This window comes from Egretta garzetta, unplaced genomic scaffold (genome assembly GCF_000687185.1).
Source record: "Egretta garzetta isolate BGI_Z169 unplaced genomic scaffold, ASM68718v1 scaffold633, whole genome shotgun sequence".
Classification (NCBI taxonomy): domain Eukaryota; kingdom Metazoa; phylum Chordata; class Aves; order Pelecaniformes; family Ardeidae; genus Egretta; species Egretta garzetta.
The window spans coordinates 785,971-804,531 of record NW_009259195.1 but is presented as its reverse complement, the minus strand read 5'-3'; the positions used below and the strand labels follow the sequence as shown (position 1 = coordinate 804,531).

Genomic DNA, 18,561 nt, shown 5'->3' with positions numbered 1-18,561 from the left:
TCACCTATTCTAAGTGATTGATAATATGAAACCTTAAAGGCAAGTGTTTTAGCAAAAATTGCCAGGCTTCAACAGGCCTGTATCCAGTATACCGTACGGACTCTCTACATCAGTAATCCCCATTTCTTCCATTGACCTACATGGCTCTTGACAGCTGTACTCTTGATGTTCTCCACTGTCAGACCTGTTCCACATCTATTACTTTGAGATTCTCCCCTAAGCTACTACTCTGCTAGTCTTCCTTCCCTTCATAAATACAGTATCTTGAGCTCTCTCCCTTGTCTGTCTTCCCATAATAGCACCAGTTCCCTCCGTTTCATTAGTTGCCTTGGTCTGGGCAGTTGGCGGATAAGGAATTCACATGCTGTGGCAGGTGTGGAGCAGCTACATGCCCTCATTTTGCTGCCTGGCTGTCAGACAAGCTGACACACTGAACAGAGCAGATAACTGAGCTCTCCTTGCTCTTTCTGTGATCAGGTCACTAAAGGAATTTCTCTTCTTCATCCAGCTGAAAATTTTCACAAAACTTAGTATTTTTGAATCACCTATTCTCCGTCAAAGTTAAAATTCAAATGGCTAGCTGAAAAGGTGTGTTGGAGGCAAGATGGTGAGGCAAGATGATACAGTGTGTTTGTGTAAACCTCGTTTTCATATGAAATCAGGTTAAAAAAAGTGCAATCAACTTGGCTCTGGGAGAACAAGCAGGTAACAATATGCACATGACTTGTTTAATCCCTGTTGACTCCATACCGGTTAAAGCCAATTAGCATGAAAGTACAGCTGAATCACATATGGTCATGTTTATTTGTGCTTTTTCATTTACTTAAATGGCAGACTCTAAATGCCCTCTGTATTGATGACTCCATCCCATATTTCTCTTTAAAGAAAGAAGCTGTGATGGAGAAATGCAGATAAAATTGACTAATTGACTGGAATAATTGAACTGTCGAAGTCATGCAGTAGTTTACCTTTGCTGTACATGCACTTTTTATTTAAAATGCTTTTAACCCTTAGCTTAATAGGCTACATACATTGACTTTAATTAAAAATGTTTACTAAGTAAACTAAGGGTAATCACAGATAAGCATTTTATCAGAAATTCCAAAGGCTTGCGGTGTTGAAACCTGCCCCAAATGAACATACATCAAGTATAGTGATGTTTTGGGTTACGTCATGTTAAATTGGTGCTTAAAATTTTCCTACTTACAGTGCTTTGAGTTAAAAGAAAAAGAATGTTGAAGTGATGTCCAGTTGCAGAAGGGCAACAAAATGCTGGTCACTGCAGTTAGGAGCCAAAGGAAAGACTTGAAACTGTCAGCATAAACTTCTGGACTGGGTAGTAACGTGAAGCATTTACTTCAGTTGTGTAATATGGTCTATAAATAGTCTAGACTCCTGAGCCTTTTTTCGAGAAGGTGGTTATTAAACATAAAAACAAAACAACTAAGGAGTTGTGGGGTTTGTTTCCTCTGTAGACTGAAGCTAGGTGGACCTTTAACCAGTGTCTAGTCAGTAAGCCATACCTTTTTTTTTTTCTGCAATGAATTAATTTATAGCCAGATATGTGCTCAGCAACTGAGTTTCTTCCCATGAAGTTAGAGCAGTATTGTCACTTCTACTGTGCCTTACCCAAAGTTGAGTTGTTTCCTAAAAACACCTTCTGTACATGTAAGAAGGTTCAAAGGTGCTGCATGGTAGCTTGGGAACTGCATGCGATTGAGTCTCTCTGTTGCTGTGGCTTCTTGAATTCTTTTCTAAACTTTTTTTTCTTGAGCAGTTTCTTGATGTTCTTTTCACTATTTCTGCACTGGCTAGGATTTAATGTCATCACTGTGACCTTGCTGTTGGGAGAGAAAACCCATTGAAACAAATGAAAGATATTCTGTTGGTTTCATTAGATTTGGTGTAATTCTTAGTTTTTATGCCTAAAATTATTTGAAAGTAGATGTTGTAGTTGAAAGCACAATACCTTTAAACTATTTTGATAATTGGGATGGGAATATTGAGTATTCCTGCAATGAAAATGCTAATTACTTGCAACTTCTTAATTGTCTTCTGTCATGTATTTTTTCTTAATTGAAAAATTAAAATATCAGTAATAAGAAAATAACTTTTTTTCTTCTGAATAAAATAAAAAATGCAGAAGTACATAGCTTTATACATACTTTGTTTTCAGTGTGTTTTTGCTACTTATATTTCAGTTTGCCTGCAGAAACTAATGTTTAAAGAAAGGTAAGGCTTGGTGTGACTATTTAGTAAAGAAACTATTTTAATGTATGTGTTTTTATACAAAGTAAATTGAGTCACTTGATACAAAATAAACTGCTTAAAAATGTTCTTTCCAAAATTTTTAAAATTATTATTTCTATTTTAAGTGGGTTTGGAACCAGCACCTCTTTCTGTATCTGAAGAACGACAACTTGCCATTCTGACAGAGCTACCTTTTGTAGTTCCTTTTGAAGAAAGAGTAAAGGTACCTAATTTCTAATTTAATACGGAGTTGGTTTTTTAGTTTTTTGTTTTCAGTAAGTGTCAAAAGAGCACTTAGCTGAGTAGAAACTGGATCATTTCCCTGCAGAAGGATATGACAGTACTCATGTGGCAACTGAACATTTGAACTTATTTACTTTTCTCTTTTTTTACTAGTTATATTACACTTTATAATAATTGCATTACAATTAAAAACATGTATTCCAAGATATATGAGAGCGGTTGTATGTTTACAATAAACTGCAGTCCTGATTCAATGTTTGATCTACATGATTGCACCCTCTTGTGGTAAGCAGAGCACTAACTAGTTGTGTGTCTGTAATGAACAGATTGCAAGGTCAAGACTGGAGACTTTTGTGCAGTGGGTGGATTTACTCAGAATGAGATGATGGATGTCCATTTTGGGAAAATAACGCCTAGAGATTAAATTTCTGCATTCATAGCTGAGTAGCTGAACTTTAATAGAGTATGTAGTTTAAAACTTGCAAGATTCTTGTACTATTTGATTTGATGTTGAATGCTTTCTAGACTTTAAATAGTAATTTTTAGTTCTGTTACATATTTCAGTTTGCATCATATATATATTTTTTAAAAGCTATTATTCTGCTACCCATAACTTTTTTCTCAGCTGCTTTTATTGTCAATAGTATCAATTACTTAAAAACAGCTCCCCCAAATGTCTTGGAAACATTAAGTTGCAAGACACCATCAAAGGAATGAAGAATAGTTCCATAGGGAAAGTAAATCAGTACTTGTCAAAAAAAGACAGTGACAGCTTTGGTAGAAAAGGAGTGGTTTTTCCTGGCTTCTGTGAAACAGCTGTTCCAACAAAACACCTTAATACTGTATGGCAATATTGCACTGGGATAATGGGGAAACAATTGGAAGTGACTTCAAGCAGCAGCCTGGATGTCACGATTTAGTCACTGTCTACAATCTCTGGACTTCTTAAAGCTATATTGAAATGCACATATTTTAAGTTTCTGGAATTCATAAAAACTTTTTTGTTTTTATCACAAAAACTGAAATCATAACAATTGGATGAGAGGTTGGAGAGAAGGATAAAGCTGTAGACTGAACTTTTGTAGTTCAAAGAGGAGATCCTTCTATACTGCTTTTTGGACCGAGTATGTCCCGTTTTGGTGGTGTGGTGTGTTTGTGTTTTTTTTTTTTTTCTTCAATTGCCATCTATTACACTGTAATTTAATGTTGTAATACAGCTCAATGCTGTTTCCGTGTGTGGATTCTTCCATGTGGCCTTTCATTTTCTGACTTATTAATGAGATTTTTTACCTTGAATTACTAGATATTAGATACTTCTACAAGCAATTAGAGAGTCCAGTTTCATGATAGGCTCTTCAGCCTTCTGACCCTGGGGGATGGTATGCTCTTTAGCCTTAAGGCACATTGATGTGCAACTTTTAAACTGATACTTATCTGGGGGAGGTAATGAATCCAATTTGTATCAAGTGCCTTGGTTCTCACTTACTTAAGCCATACTTTTGTCAGCTTTCCTATGGTGATGCTACTTCCTATGATGTGTACCTCAGTCAGCATTGCTTACTTTTCCATGTGTTAGTCTGAAGTCATTGTACATGCTTCAGTTATGCGTTAGGGTTCTTACTTTCAAGACTAAAATATGCACAAACATTGGATTATGTAGGAGTCCAGACTGTTATCAAGAAAAATTTTGCTATGAGATATACCTCTAAGTGTTTCTTTGCATCTCTAGTGGTGTGTAGGTAATAAACCGTATCTCACCATGCTTCAGGAAAGAGGATGGTGGTGAGCATATTCTCATGCTCTGTACATAAAAAGGTGTCTGTGGCTGTGTGTCTTGATGTCATAGAACCGTAGAAAAATTTAGGTAAGAAGGGGGACCTTTGAAGGTACTCTAGTCCACATCCTGCCTCATACAAGAGTAACTTCAGAGTTGGATCAGGATGCTCAAGGACATGTCCAGATGAGTTTTGACTATCTCCAGAGATGGACATTTCACAGGCTCTTTGTGTAATCTCTTCTGATACTTAATCTCTCTCATGAATTTTTTTTTTCTTTATGTCCATTCAGCATTTCTCTTTCTGCAGCTTATGACTATTATCTCTTGTTTTCCTGCTGTGTGTACCTTAGGGAAGAATCTGGCTTTGTCTACACTGGTCTATACTTTATCTCCTCCTAGTTGGAGAGCACCTTCTCCACTACCTACAGTTGTCCATACAAACAGTAGTTTTGAGACTTGTCAGACTTTCCTCTTTCATGGTAAATTTGTAATTTTTAAACATCCCTGGAGACTCTTAATCTTCTTAGTTAAGAAAGCAGTCTGTGATACTACTGGGAGATGACATCCCTGGGAAAATGCACTAGACTATCTACTGAATAGGGGAAAGATGCAAGAGAGGATGTAGGAAACAGGCTCCCTGGATTGAGGTTATATTAAATATTCTACATCTTGGCATAGAAACACAGTTAGCTACAGCTACTCTTCAGGTGAACTGTAACAGGTTCCTGTTGTGAAAACTTGCAGAGGGTCAGTGTGAATTCTAATTTGTACTTCAGCTGTCATTATTTTTTTGAATTGGTATGATGTTCTGGTTGTTTGTTTAATATGGCAGTGCTATGCATTATTTTGTTTTGAATTATTTGCTCCCTGCTCCTGAGAGGAGAACTGATACCTAATTTTCTGTTACTGGGAATGTTCCTAAGTTTTACAAAAATGACAGAAAGTTGTTTACTGGTATTGAGGATTGTTTCTGTGTGTGCAAAGTGCTCATGTCACTTTTTCCCTTTGTTTTTGAATACTTTGCATTTCAGAACTCTGAAAGTTAGGGAGAGGAAGCTGGAGTCACTGAACCAACATCTGTAGACGTTTTATGTAGAAAGAACTGAGGGTGATATCTTAGCACAAAAAAGTTTTTTGAATGTCTGTCCCCTCTCCTTCCCTCCCCTGGGCCATGGCTCTTTATTACGTTTCTACAGCTCAATGAGAGAGAAGGCAAATCACTTGAAAATGAGTGCCCAGAAACAACTCAAAGGACAGTAATAGTAGTGAATAAACATCTCTCATGGAATATTTAGATCTGTGCAGTGACATGATTTCTCTTTTCACTCATTTTAACAGATTTTTCAAAGGCTGATCTATGCTGATAAACAAGAAGTTCAAGGAGATGGGCCATTTTTAGATGGAATTAATGTCACTATCAGAAGAAACTATATTTATGAAGATGCTTATGATAAACTTTCACCTGAAAATGGTAGGTTTACAATTAAGTTATCATTAGCTGGTTTATAAAATTTAACCATTCTTACAGTATAGTTACATATTTGCTTACTTGAGTAGAACGTTAGAAGTAATCAGCTCTGAGGTGTGCAAGTCCTTACAAAATTAAATTTCCTCATTTTTACATAAAGTAATTCTCATCCAAACACATTTCTTCTGATTATTGCAGTCTCATTCTCTTTAACACACCCTTCCTTAGTTCAAACCTACTTTTATGGGTCTTTTCTTCCCATTTACTTGTCCAAATAACTGTACCTTTGTATATTTATCTATGTAGTTCATTATATATTACCTTCTTCAGTAATTCGTGTCAACAAAAGCATCTAGACTGCACAGGATTTGCTAGGTACAGTGTGGCTGGTAAGGATAATGCAGTGCACTTCATGGTGATAGTATGTAGTAGTATGTTTTACCACATCGATTTAAATCATACCTTTAGTGTGAATTTGTGTGAGAGTGGCTGCTCTAGAAGCCAAAATTCCAATGTAGATGAAACCTGCCAAAATAAAGTCCTTATTATTTATATTGTATTTTTGCATATTAAAAAAATGTTTGCCAAATACTTGAGGTTTTCCATGTGAATCTCACCTGCTGTGCCACGTTAAATCCCTCCTGGAGAACTGCCTAGTTTAGAGAGGAAGAAGAGGAGGTGTTGGTATTCTTGGTTTGTATAAAATTGCTGGAGATCATGCCTTTTCTAAATTTCCTTTACTCTGGCAGTATTAAAGATACTATTCTGTTTATAAATAGGATTTTGTATTTCAGTACCTGTGTTTAAAACTGTAACTGCCTAAAAGATACAGATTGAGACTTAATTTTTTTTTTTTAATTAAGTATGAATTAAGCTGTCCTGTTCTTGCAAAGTTTTAAAGGCTAATTGGGAGATGTCACTGTATAATCACCTGGAGATTATACGTGCAGTTGACTGTTTAGCCTCTTTCCTAGTGGTTGGGAGTAGTTTCTTAGTAGTAGTACTTAGTAGTAGTACTAAGTATAGTATGAATCATTAACTGGTTTCTTAAAAAGAGAAAGATAAAATGGAATTGGAAAATAAAAAAATGTTAAGTCTGTTACGTTTCCCCTCCCTCTTCCCCAAATGTATGAAAATAAAATTCAGAAACTGCAGTCTAAGCTTTTCAGTAAGGCAATGTCAAGTAGCAGGCAAGTCAACCTATTCATTTAGTAAGAAGATAGCTTTAAATGAGAAGCATGTTTTCTGTGAAGGCTGCTTTTCAACTTAATGTAGTTTTATTGAACTATGAAAGAAGTTTTAGAATGCATGTTTCCTAAACTTAATCTGCAGTCTGACAATCTGGGTACTGGGTTGTATTCCACCACTAGCGAGGTCATGGGCAACATGAAATTGAGGGGAATAGTCAATATACTGGAAGGTCAGGTTGCCACTCAGATGGCCCTTAACAGGCTGAAGAAAAGGACTTACGGAAGCCTCATGAAGTTAGGAAAGACCAAAGCTAAATCCTGTACTTGGGCTGTAGTAACCCCATGTAGCAGTACAGACCGGCTAGAAAACAGAACCCCAAGTTTCCTAGTGGACAACAAATTGAACAAACAAAAATTTCCCTAGATGAGATGAAAGCTAATTCCATAGTGGGCTGTATTAGCAAGAAGGTAGCTCACAGTTTCAGCACCGATGAACTGTGTCCAGCTTTGGGCTTCCCAGTACAAAAAAAGACATTAACATACAAGAACGTGTCCTGCAGAAGGCCACCAGGGTGACACAGGGGACGGAAGCACATAGCATATAAGAAGAAGCTGTAACTTCACTGTAAGTGGGAGGTTACAGAAGCCAGTTTGATAAGGTGCAGTGGTGACATGTAGCAGTAAGGGAATTTTTTTTTTTTACTGAACATATGTAGAAAAACCCATTTCACAGTGAGACTTGTTAAGCACTGAAATGGTCTGTCCAGAGAGGCTGTGAAATCTCCATCATTGAACTCAAATGGACCAAGGCATTGAGCATCCTGATCTAACTTGGAAATTGGCCTTGCTTTCAATGTGGGGATTTTGCACCATGAGGTCTCTTCCAACCTGAGCTGTTCTGTGATTCTTGTCAAGTCTTCTGTTCAGCAAAAAGAGCTTTTTGTATTAATACAAAATTCATCTGCATATACATGTATGTAGTTCCAGATAATGCTTTCAGCCTTTTCTTGGGAAGAAAGTGACTCCTAAACAGTGACAAAGGAGAACCCAATAAGCTCGTAGCAAGGGATTTGGAAGTAAAGTAATCTCTAGGTGAAGATTTCTGTCTTGTTTACAGGTGCAGATAAGACATAGTGGTACTTGGCCACCAAAGTCTGTTTTTCTGCATGACACACCATGTATATGCACACATATACACACTCACATATACATACAGTGCTATCTTCTACTGTACTAGTGCAGTGCTGGTGCTATTTAGAATCAATAAAGACTAAATCAGAAGTTTGGACCTCTTTTTTTTAAAAAAAGCTGGTGTTCTGAGACAGTAAGATTTTTTAAAAATAACTTTAGTTCTGGAGTGGGTCAGGTACCATGGGGGAGAGCAGAAAAGAAGAAATTCCTGACAACTGCAAGAGACACAATTTCAAGACTATAGTCTGAATTGATTAAAATCGATCTGGCAGATTGAACAGCTGATAGATGAGGTCCTAGAATTGATCAGGAGAGCAAGAAGAACATTGATTTGGAAGAGGCATCCAGTTTGTCTACTGGCCCTGAGAAGAGAGCTGTTCAAAGTTAATGTTTCTGTAGTACCTTAACTGACATCATTAAGAAAACAAGCTTGGAATAGCAGAAATGTACTAGGTCAGTTCTTGTGGGTTTATATTTTTATTTGGTTGTCATATACTTAATAAAGTGCAAGCATTTCTGAACTTATTTTTTTTCCCTGTGACTGGAATTTTCAGAATATTCCATAATAGCTTCCAGTGGATTCCCATAACAGTTTAGTTACATTCTATCTGTATGAGTTATAAAACTGAACTCTTCTTTTCAGAGGTTGCACTAACTTGGCATCCACCTCTACCAGTTTTGACATGTGAATTTGTTTTAGGACCATTTTTCCCTCCTTGTTATAAATCTGATTGTCAGCATGCAAAGGATGAGACAACTGATTTTCTTCATGAGGCCCCAAAAAGCACTAAACCAACATTTTCTATATACAAAATTTTAACACTAATCCTCAATATCTCGAGAGTCTCCAGATGAAGCATGTCTCTATGCTTGAGATTCTCTTTTGCCAGTGTTCTGTTTTCTTGTTTTGAATGGTGATGAGTGTACTTCATGCAGCACCTGTGGCTAAAAATGGCCATCCTCTATTTCCAGCTATCAGAACTTTTGCGCAGGAGAGCATTTCACTTGAATGAAGAATAAGTAACAGCTGAGTTTGAAATGGGAAGATAACAGTAGATGTAGAGGCTTTTGCTGTGGGAGAGTGTGAGGAATTGGTTGTTCAGGAGAAATTCTGTTGCTACAGGGTGTTGAAGATCCTTTCATGAACGTCATCTGTCCATCCACAATGTGTGCGTTTCTAGCACATGGAAGCGATAGAAAGTTGTTTTTTTTTTATTACTGGTTGCTTTGCTGGGACACAAGTGTAGTCAATGCAAGGGTTTGCATAAACTCTGCATATTTGGTTAGATCTTCAGAAATCTTCAGTGAATTGAGCAAAAGATCCTCCTTTGCTGTTACATACACATAGTTCAAGGGCTAAAAACTGCTTGTTTTCTCAAATAGCAGCCTTCTATGAAACAAGCAGAACATCTATCTTCAGAACATGGCCATCTTTACCACACCTTGCTCACTGGGATTACATGGCGTAGTTCAAAGTATCAAAAATACTAAGTTCAATTACAAATAATATTATTTAATGGTGTAGCTTAGCAGTCAGCCCCTCTAAGGGAATGCAGTACTTTTTGACGGTTCCTTCAGACATGAGAAAGTTGAACCTTCCATTCACAATATTTTATATAAATAGAATTTTCAAATTATTCTTGGGCCTCTCTAAAATATTTTGTAGGATTTTTTTTGTCCGCTACCTAGTGTCTTTCCACTCCATCTTTTGATGATGACTCCTAAAGCAAGACCCTTTGTCCAAAGCGAGTTTCATGTACTGAATATTCCCAAATTCAAGCCAGTAATAGATTTTTGCTACTATTTACTAGTTCAATTTTTTATATAAAGTTAGTGTAGATATGTTTGTATGTGTAGTTATGTGTGTGTTTATCCAAACAAAATTCAAGCAGCTCGTTGGATTTGAATTTGTCTCTCCTTTCTCTGCAGAACCTGACCTAAAAAAGCGCATTCGTGTTCACTTACTTAATGCACATGGTCTTGATGAAGCTGGTATTGATGGTGGTGGAATTTTCCGAGAATTTCTGAATGAACTACTTAAATCAGGATTTAACCCTAACCAGGGATTTTTTAAGACCACCAATGAGGGACTTCTTTACCCTAACCCTGCTGCACAGATGCTCGTTGGAGACTCTTACGCCCGACATTACTACTTTCTTGGAAGAATGCTCGGAAAGGTAAAATCAGTGTTGTATAATAAAAAGCTATAGCACTGAAAGTATTCAGTAATGATTTTTCTTTTTAGATAGGGGTAGATGGGAAAAAGTGATTATTTTTCGAAAGTTGAGGAAAAATAATTTTCAGATGTTAGATCTGAACATTATTTCCACATACCACCTAAATTTCTGGTTCATTTTAATAAGTTAGATACTTGAGAAGTACAGAGAATTTGAGATACCCTGACTGCTACTTGAGCAAAGTGTGCATATGTCTGCTTCTGTGTTTAACCTTTTGCTTAAAGTTAAGTTGATGGAAGCCAAGAGAACTACTCTGCTTCTGGTGATTTTTAAGCTGGAGCTTTCGGAATTTGACTGCAGTTACATTTTCATCATTTGGAATATATGAAATCAATATTTTCAGAAACAAACAGTTTCTAGTTGTATGAGGTGTACAATTCTTACTAGCATTTAAAATTTGCCATGAACATTTACCATATTTATGAGCCATATGCAAATTAACTTTCACTTATTCAGCTTGGTTTTTTGTACATTTTGCATCTTTCTTGAGTTTTAGTGCTTGATACTTCGGTGTTGTAAATGTTCAAAGACTAATACACGCTTGTTGAGCTAGATGAAAAATGAAGGGGGGGGAAATAAAAAAAGAGAGAAACCATTACAAACATTCATTACCTTCAGTTTTCTTTTATGGTCAGGTTTAGTACTGAGGCTATTTCTTTCTAAGCCCTAATTTTTGTAAAGCTAATAATTGTGAAACAAAGTGTGGAATACAAATTCCATTTCAGAAAAAAAAAAAAGTATTGATTGCTACTTGGCTATTTAAAACTAAGGGTATTTAAGATGTAAAAGTCTTATTTAACTGCCTGAATTATTTTGGAGGCTAAAATCCTGCTGACTTGCCGTGAGATTTAACATATAGTTGGATGTCCTTTTAGTGTAGCTGGAAGCGCTTTAAGAGGGTGTTGGCAAACTTGAGTTGTTGAAACAGAGTGCTGTTCTTTAGAGTTGCCAGTCAACTGATTTAGATTAAACTGCCACTTTGTTGGCAAATTCTCTGCTAATGCATCCCAGCTATTGCAATGTCCAAACTTGTTAAAAATGAAAACTTCAACCATTTCAATAAAATAATCTTTGAAGGATATTCCTGCTCTTAATGGGAGATGGATTCAGTACTAATACTATAGTTTGGAATTATGACCTGTGTTACATATCCAAGGCTTCATTTTCTTTCTGCATCTATAGATTTTTGGAGTAAGGAAGCGAATATTGCTGTGGTTATCGTGAGGAAGTTACTTCACTCCAAAAATGCTTAGTGTTTATCTAGGAATGCAGCAGGGCTCAATTCTCAAGGGGAAGTTTGAAACATTATTGAAAAAAAAATTGTAATTTTGAATGTGTAATTTCCTCTGTCAAAAGAACACATTGCCTTCTGTAATTGGATTTCAACTATGAGCATAAAGATTGAAGTTGCATAATATTTTATAAACACAGAGACTGCTACAAGTATGGTTTCAGTTTTGTCTTTTTAAAACCAGAGGATCTATTATTTAACATTTTGAAAGCATAAATTGTTTTTGTATTTGCTGTATGTTTACATAAAGGAAGAATTGACAGTGTTACTTAATAATTACCCCTACCCAGGTGCACAGACACCTTTTTAGTAGTGTATTTAGAGACTTGATGAATTAAACAGAAAGATAAGGCACGACCATACTATTCAAAACCTGCCAGTATTGTGATCTTGGTTAAGTTATTGAATACTCACTCACCCGTTTTCAAAAATGTGTCCATTTTATGCTTTGCACAGGGTTATTTGAGAGCAATAGTGGATTATTAAAAGCCCCTTTGTTTACAAAATAGATATAATGCAAAGGAAGCAATCAGGCATCCACAGCAATTTCTTATTTGTGGAAACCAGTATGTAAAGAGCGCTGCCACCAAGAACTCTCACGTAAGAAGTTTCCATGTTAGCAGAAAACAAGTCCATTAAAATATAATAATTTATAGAAGTTCTCTGTCTCTTGGTAACCATTTCATACTGATATCCAAATGCATTTAACTTTCAGTACCATAGGTTTACACCTAATTTCAGTTTTTCTTCTCATCAGGAAGTTTCTAGCAGCTTGACATCTGTGTTAATTGGTCAGTAGAAACATCTGAAAATTTAAAACTTACCTTTAAAAATGGTGTATCTAAAAACTTCAATGATTTTAACCCTAGATAAATTACTGACTACATGGGGTGTATTTTTGTAGTTAGTGAAGAAATTGATATCTATATACTATACAAACTGCATGGCTGTCCACACAACTTCTACTGATCACTGAATGAGCAAAAGGTCTTGTAGAAATAATACCACATGACCGTGTAACTGCATATGTTGTCTGAAATCATTCTTAAAAAAAAATACAGAAATGAGTTTGCTTAAACAGCAGCTACTCAAACACTTCCAAAGTTTACATTTCTCAACTTTCAGTGACTTTACTCTGTAATGTAAATATTATTTTAACATTGGTGCCTTTTAAGTGTTTTCCTTTCTCTTCCTTAAAAGTAAAAGCTCAGTTTACCATGCACACCTCTGGTAGCAGTCTCTCAATGCTGGTGGGGTTTGAAACTTGAACCTTTCGGTTTTGCCCACTGGAAGCATAGCAGTGACTTTCTGAGCCCCGGGCTTTACTTGAGAGCTGAGGGTGACCTGGGCTGTCGGGAGTGTTCAGACAGGGTGTTCTAGCCTCAAATTCTCCTTGTTGTCCTCTCTAGAAGGTAAAGTCATCTGATCCCATGTGGTGTCCCAGAAGTATGGGTGGGTGGGTGGTTGTAATCCTTTTGCACTCTCAGTAGGTAGGATTGGGCTGTGGGGAGGCACCTCATTTGGTGTAACTTCCTTTTCACATGCAGTAGTTGTTCTGGCAGCACTAAAAATCTTTCCACGTGCAGACTTCCCTGCTGCAGCTTTGGCAGTGTAGTGGACTTGGCTCAGGAGAATGCAGAAGTTGCTGTTTTGACAGGCTGCCAAAACTTGTAGCAACACAGCCAGAGAAGGGAAGTTTGGAAGCGACACCTGAGAATCTACAACGTGAATTTTCTCCATGCTGATTCTTGAATGGTCTGCTGCAAACCTGGAAAGAGGGAAATGCTGGTTCACCATTTCAACAGAAACAGTGACAGATACAGAATTAAAATCTGAACTTCACCATGTTCAGACCTAAACTCAGTCTTGTATAGCATATTATCTTTCTCCATTTCCATTTTACAATTGCATTTATTCAATTATGTTAATAGGACAGATGTTGTGAAGAAGGACATTCTTTGCATTTGGAATTATTTGACATCAAGCAGCTAATTTTTATGATAATTTACTTCAATTTAATGAAGTATCAGCATTAGTTTAAGAATATGGTGGGAAGTCCATAGAAAGATTAGAATGATAATTTTTATGGTTTCCTCTTCTTCCTTTTTGACATAAACCTGCTAGTTCTTGCATGTATTATGTTTTGCAATGATTGTCTTTGCACCTTTAACAAAGTGACTCTTTCTGACACTAGAGATTTTTGTCTAAGACAGTCAGCATCTTTGGCTGTACTGAATTCTACCATCTCCATTTCCGCTCTCTTATTCCAGTGTATTGAAGAGCACTAGTGAGTCACTCATTCACACTGCTGAAGAACGTATGCACTATCTTTGAAATAAGATATTAAGTCTCTTCTTCTAAGCAGTAGAATCTGCAGTCCTTGGAAGGCACAGGAGTTTTCTGAAGAGGTTTAGATTTCTTTTGCCAAAAACTAGCAAAAATAATGTGTTTATTTTAAATGTTAGCATTATTTTGATGATGAATAAGATAAGACAATCTAGATTTAGTCTTTGATCATTAATATCTAATGTTATATAGGAGGTCAGTAATTTGTGTGGCCTGGTGGATATTATATTGATGAAGGCTTAAGTTTATTTCCGTATGACTTTTTCTAGGTTGCTATACTGATTTAAGATATAACGGACTGTTTTGTGCACATATCTAAATGCTTTTAAACATCTATAATTGAAAAAAAGTTATATCTTTTGGTAAAATTAAACACTAGAAGGGTAATAGTAGATCAAATACAAATTTTATTACCCTAGTAGTAAATGAGGGACCATTAATTATTGATTAGACTATTTTTCTGTATCTTAGAGAGTGTGCCTTGTGGTTACTGTTTGTAACTTTGAATAGAGCTGTGATAGATCATTTGTTGCGCGAGATATTATTCCTGGCTAGAAGGTATAATTCTAAGATTAGCAGTGTCTACAGTATCCATTTTGCAGAAAAACTAAAGTAGTTCTTAATCATGCTGGGGCCTTATCTAAAATGGATTGAATCAGTGAGAGTCTTTTCACAGCAAGATCTGGATCAGATCCTAAACTCTTAAATCTTTAATAAGCTGCAGATATGGAGTTAAAACCTTCAAGCTGATGTTTCTAGTAACATATTTGTGTATCCTTTTTTGCACCAAAAGCTTGTAGAGAGAAAACAATGCAAGAAAGCTCTACAAGGAGAACAACTGTATTTCATATACTTGAATATGTGATAGGATGGTGCGGTTTGGTGTTTGGGTTTTTTTTTCTCCCCTTCTGATTTTTAGGCCACCCTTTGCCTTTGCTTACTGTCCATGTAATTAAGATCCACTTTGGCTTGGCTTAAATCAGTACACTCTTAATTGATTTGTGCTGCAGCCACAATTGATACTACTAGTACCTAGAAAGGTAGGTATGGAATTGGTGATACTGATACGAAGAGGAGATAATTTGTATAAACTTTTTGTTTTATGCACATGATTCTGTAGACTCAGCATTTTGCTTAAAAGCAAGTTCATTTGTCACAGAAATGGAATCAAAATAGGAATTTACCATGTAAAGCGGTGTGCTTTTTTTAATTACACATTTATACTGCAGAAACACAATCATAAGAGAGCAAAATTGATACCTTGTGGAAGTTATTTCATGATTTATGAATGTAGATGTAAACTAATCTGAATCTGTTTTCTGACACTGTTATTCAGCTTGACAATTCCTTTGTGTACAGGTTCATTTAACATAACCAATTATCTTTTGATTACAAATAGCTATGTTAGTACTAACCTTGTAAATATATGTCTAGCACTAAAAGACTACTGAAATGTGGTATTTTAACTCTAAATCTTTAGGAAGGAAAAGTGTATATTGATGGATTGTGATATTTATTGGGTCATAATGTATTTAAATTTTCTTTAATGCATATGTTAGTGATTGTTTACTGTGATAAAGTGCATAGAGGTCTCTGCAAGGAGTTCTGCATGGAAAGAATTACCTCATGTCAGTGGTCACTCCTCAATTAAAAGTTCCATTAGCAGATGATTCCTGCTTCTGGTTTGTGTACTGATTGCATTTTATTGCCTCTAAATCAGGTTCCTAGACAGGGAATAAATAAACAGTTAGAGTGTGTGGTAATGGTATCCTGATCTTTTTTCATAGTTGGGAACACCTACGTCCATTTCAGTCAATTAGGTTTGGAATATTTACGGAAATTCTTTATTCTATTTAAACTGTCCTCAAAAATTACTAGTCTCACTGCTATTAAAATACAGATTAATCTTAGAAGCATAGCCAGAGGTTAGTTATATATAGTAAACGTTTCAGTTTTTCAGAAGATTAGGACTTAAATAAGGAGGAGATGTCTTCCTTTTATCTTCAGTTCTTACTAAATTATGTTTAAATTTGAGACAACAAGAATCTATTAAGCCTTTACTGGAACTTCAGAAGTGAATGATAACTATCAGTTATCCAGTGCATCCACAGGTACCTCTACTGCTTCCCTCTCCCATCCCTCAAAACCCCTCAAATGACATTGATAGCAATTTATGTCATATACATGGCTTAAGTTACAGAGATAACTGTTCCTATTAAAACAGAAAGTACCAAGCTGATGAAATGGTGGTTTTCTGCAAGTACTAACATTTCTGAAGCACTCTATTTTGGTAATAAAAATTCTTGTAATAAAATTAAATATGTCCTAAATTCTTAGAATAAAAATACTAGCATAACTTTCCATTTTTAAATTAAAAAATAACTCAAGGTCATTGTACTTGATATGCTCCAATGGAGTCTTTGGAAATGGATCCCTACTTTTTTACGGTAATGTGTTGATGAGTCAGTTGTGAGTTCATTTTGTGCTTATCACACACCTGCAATCCATTTCAGGTATTTACACTGACTGCAGCAAATTTGACAGGCAGGCCAATCGCATTGGAGTCTTGCTACTGCAAATCTCTGGAACTTCTGTGAACTTGTGCTTACTGACCTTCAAATTCCCAGGGAGTGGGAAATTGGAAATAAAACCGATTTACAAAAGGCTTTATTTTTTCTGAAAAAAGTATTTTAAAATCTGAGGATAGTAGCACTGCAGCAAGAGGTGTTAATAAAGCTCCCTCGGAAGCCCAATTGCAGGCGTCTAGCTGTGGAATTTTGGACTCCTACTTTTTTTTAAAAGACAGAAGAGGCATCTAGTATTTGAACAAAAAGTGCACTATGAATTTTTGCAGTCATATAGGGAAGATTTTCCATTAATACAATGGTCTGAATGTATCTAGATATCTGTGCTATTGTAGAGCTCAGAGCTCTGAGAAACAGTGACTTAAAGCTACCAGGTAGCAGGCATACTGCAGTGTGACGCACACCTGATAAATTAATTCTATTGTCTTGGCATTAGGAACAATAGCAGTTTGGTTTTGCTCACTTTAAAGCACATTATTAAGTCTATCTGTAAGAAATTATTTTATCTTAAAATTACTAAATGCTAGCTTTAAAAATGCTTCAAAAATATGACTTTTAATTTAACTTACATTTTTAGTTTTATCTTTTTCATTAGGGTAGAAAAGGCTTTGCTGGCCACAAAGGCTTTGTGAGTGTCATGAGATATTTCTAGGATATAAATAATAAGGTAGAAGGAAGTTCTAATGGTTTTGCTATTTTTCTATCATTTTTATTAATGGTTCTGTACAGCTTTGAAGATCTATTGCACTCTGTAAGTGCTAAGTATTATTTAATAGTAACTGTTTAAAATGACTGAAATAGAAAGGGTTATGGTCTTGGGAACTGATTAGGGAAATAACTGAATTTAAGCCCAGTCATTTACTGCCTCAGCCCATAAGCCATGTGTCTTTCTAGGGGTATGACTTGAGCATTGTTTAGGTTTTAAAATACAGCTGTGTGTTGTAAAGGATTAATGGAAAGCAGGAGCAATGGAAAGCAGGAGCAATGACTGATTATTTTTCTTAAGAAAGATTTTAGTTGAAATAATAAATGAGAGAATTAATTGTAAACCTCAAAGTCTAAGTAAAGGGCACTAAAACTGCCTCACAGTCAGGGAGGTTTAGTTGGTTCATCTGTGAATTTGTTTACACAATTTGAACCTCATCAGCGTGTTGTAATGCTTATGTAACTTCTACTGTATATAGCTAATTTGTCCAAAATGACTAGGTTAAATTTTGTCCAGTTTTAAAACATGGCACAAAGTCTTTTCTTTATGAAGATCTGTTTCCTAAATCTTGGGGTCATACCTGAACACTACCTTGTGTGACCGTGTAGTGCTTAAATAGTATCATGATAGTTACCACATACAGTCCCAGTCAGATATTATTCTCATTATATTGAAACCAAGAAAAAAGGTCTCTTCCCAGAGAACTGTCATTTTTCCTTTCTTACTATGTACTGCATACAGCTGTCCTTCCAGCTGAGATATTTCTTCCATAATATATTAAAGCTCCTAATTGCATGCCTGTATTCTGAAACTTGCTTGCCTTTAAGAACTATTCCTTGTTCCCCCACATCTCAGGTGTTTGATGAATGCATTCAGTATATTTGTAAGTATCTGAAAATAATATTTTTCACTTTAGATGACCAAGTTGTGATCTGTGTCACTGAATTGAGTGAAGGCTTTTGTAGCTAGTCCATGTTGGAATCAATTATAGTTGAACTATACTGTAATCACAACTAACTAGTATTGTTTAAAAGCGAAACAGTAGACTTCAGACTGTGTGTTTTGTGTGTGAAGTCAAAACCTATTAACCACAGTAGGCTTTCTGTCATTTTGCTTACTTTTAATATTCTGGTGTGTTCTACAGGCATTCACATGCAGGGGGGAGGGAGGTATATGAAGTTACTGAATACCACTTCTTCCATAGTGAAACAATTGCTCTCGCCCTTTTAACGAGAAAAAAACTTGGTTTAACCATTTATTTAAAAAAAAGGGGGGGT

At 35.9% G+C, this 18,561-nt stretch overlaps 1 protein-coding gene across 2 annotated transcripts in view; it reads left to right on the top strand.

The window, feature by feature from the left end:
• UBE3C (ubiquitin protein ligase E3C) overlaps nucleotides 1-18,561 on the top strand; it is an 81,597-nt gene that overhangs the window by 40,739 nt on the left and 22,297 nt on the right. For both annotated transcript variants that reach the window (XR_004841611.1, XM_009635814.2), the window contains exons 16-18: nucleotides 2,376-2,473; nucleotides 5,609-5,741; nucleotides 10,049-10,296. Coding sequence is in view for 1 of the 2 variants with exons in the window: in XM_009635814.2 (XP_009634109.1) it covers nucleotides 2,376-2,473; nucleotides 5,609-5,741; nucleotides 10,049-10,296 (479 nt within the window). In the remaining variant the exon portion in view is untranslated. The remainder of the gene's footprint in view (nucleotides 1-2,375; nucleotides 2,474-5,608; nucleotides 5,742-10,048; nucleotides 10,297-18,561) is intronic.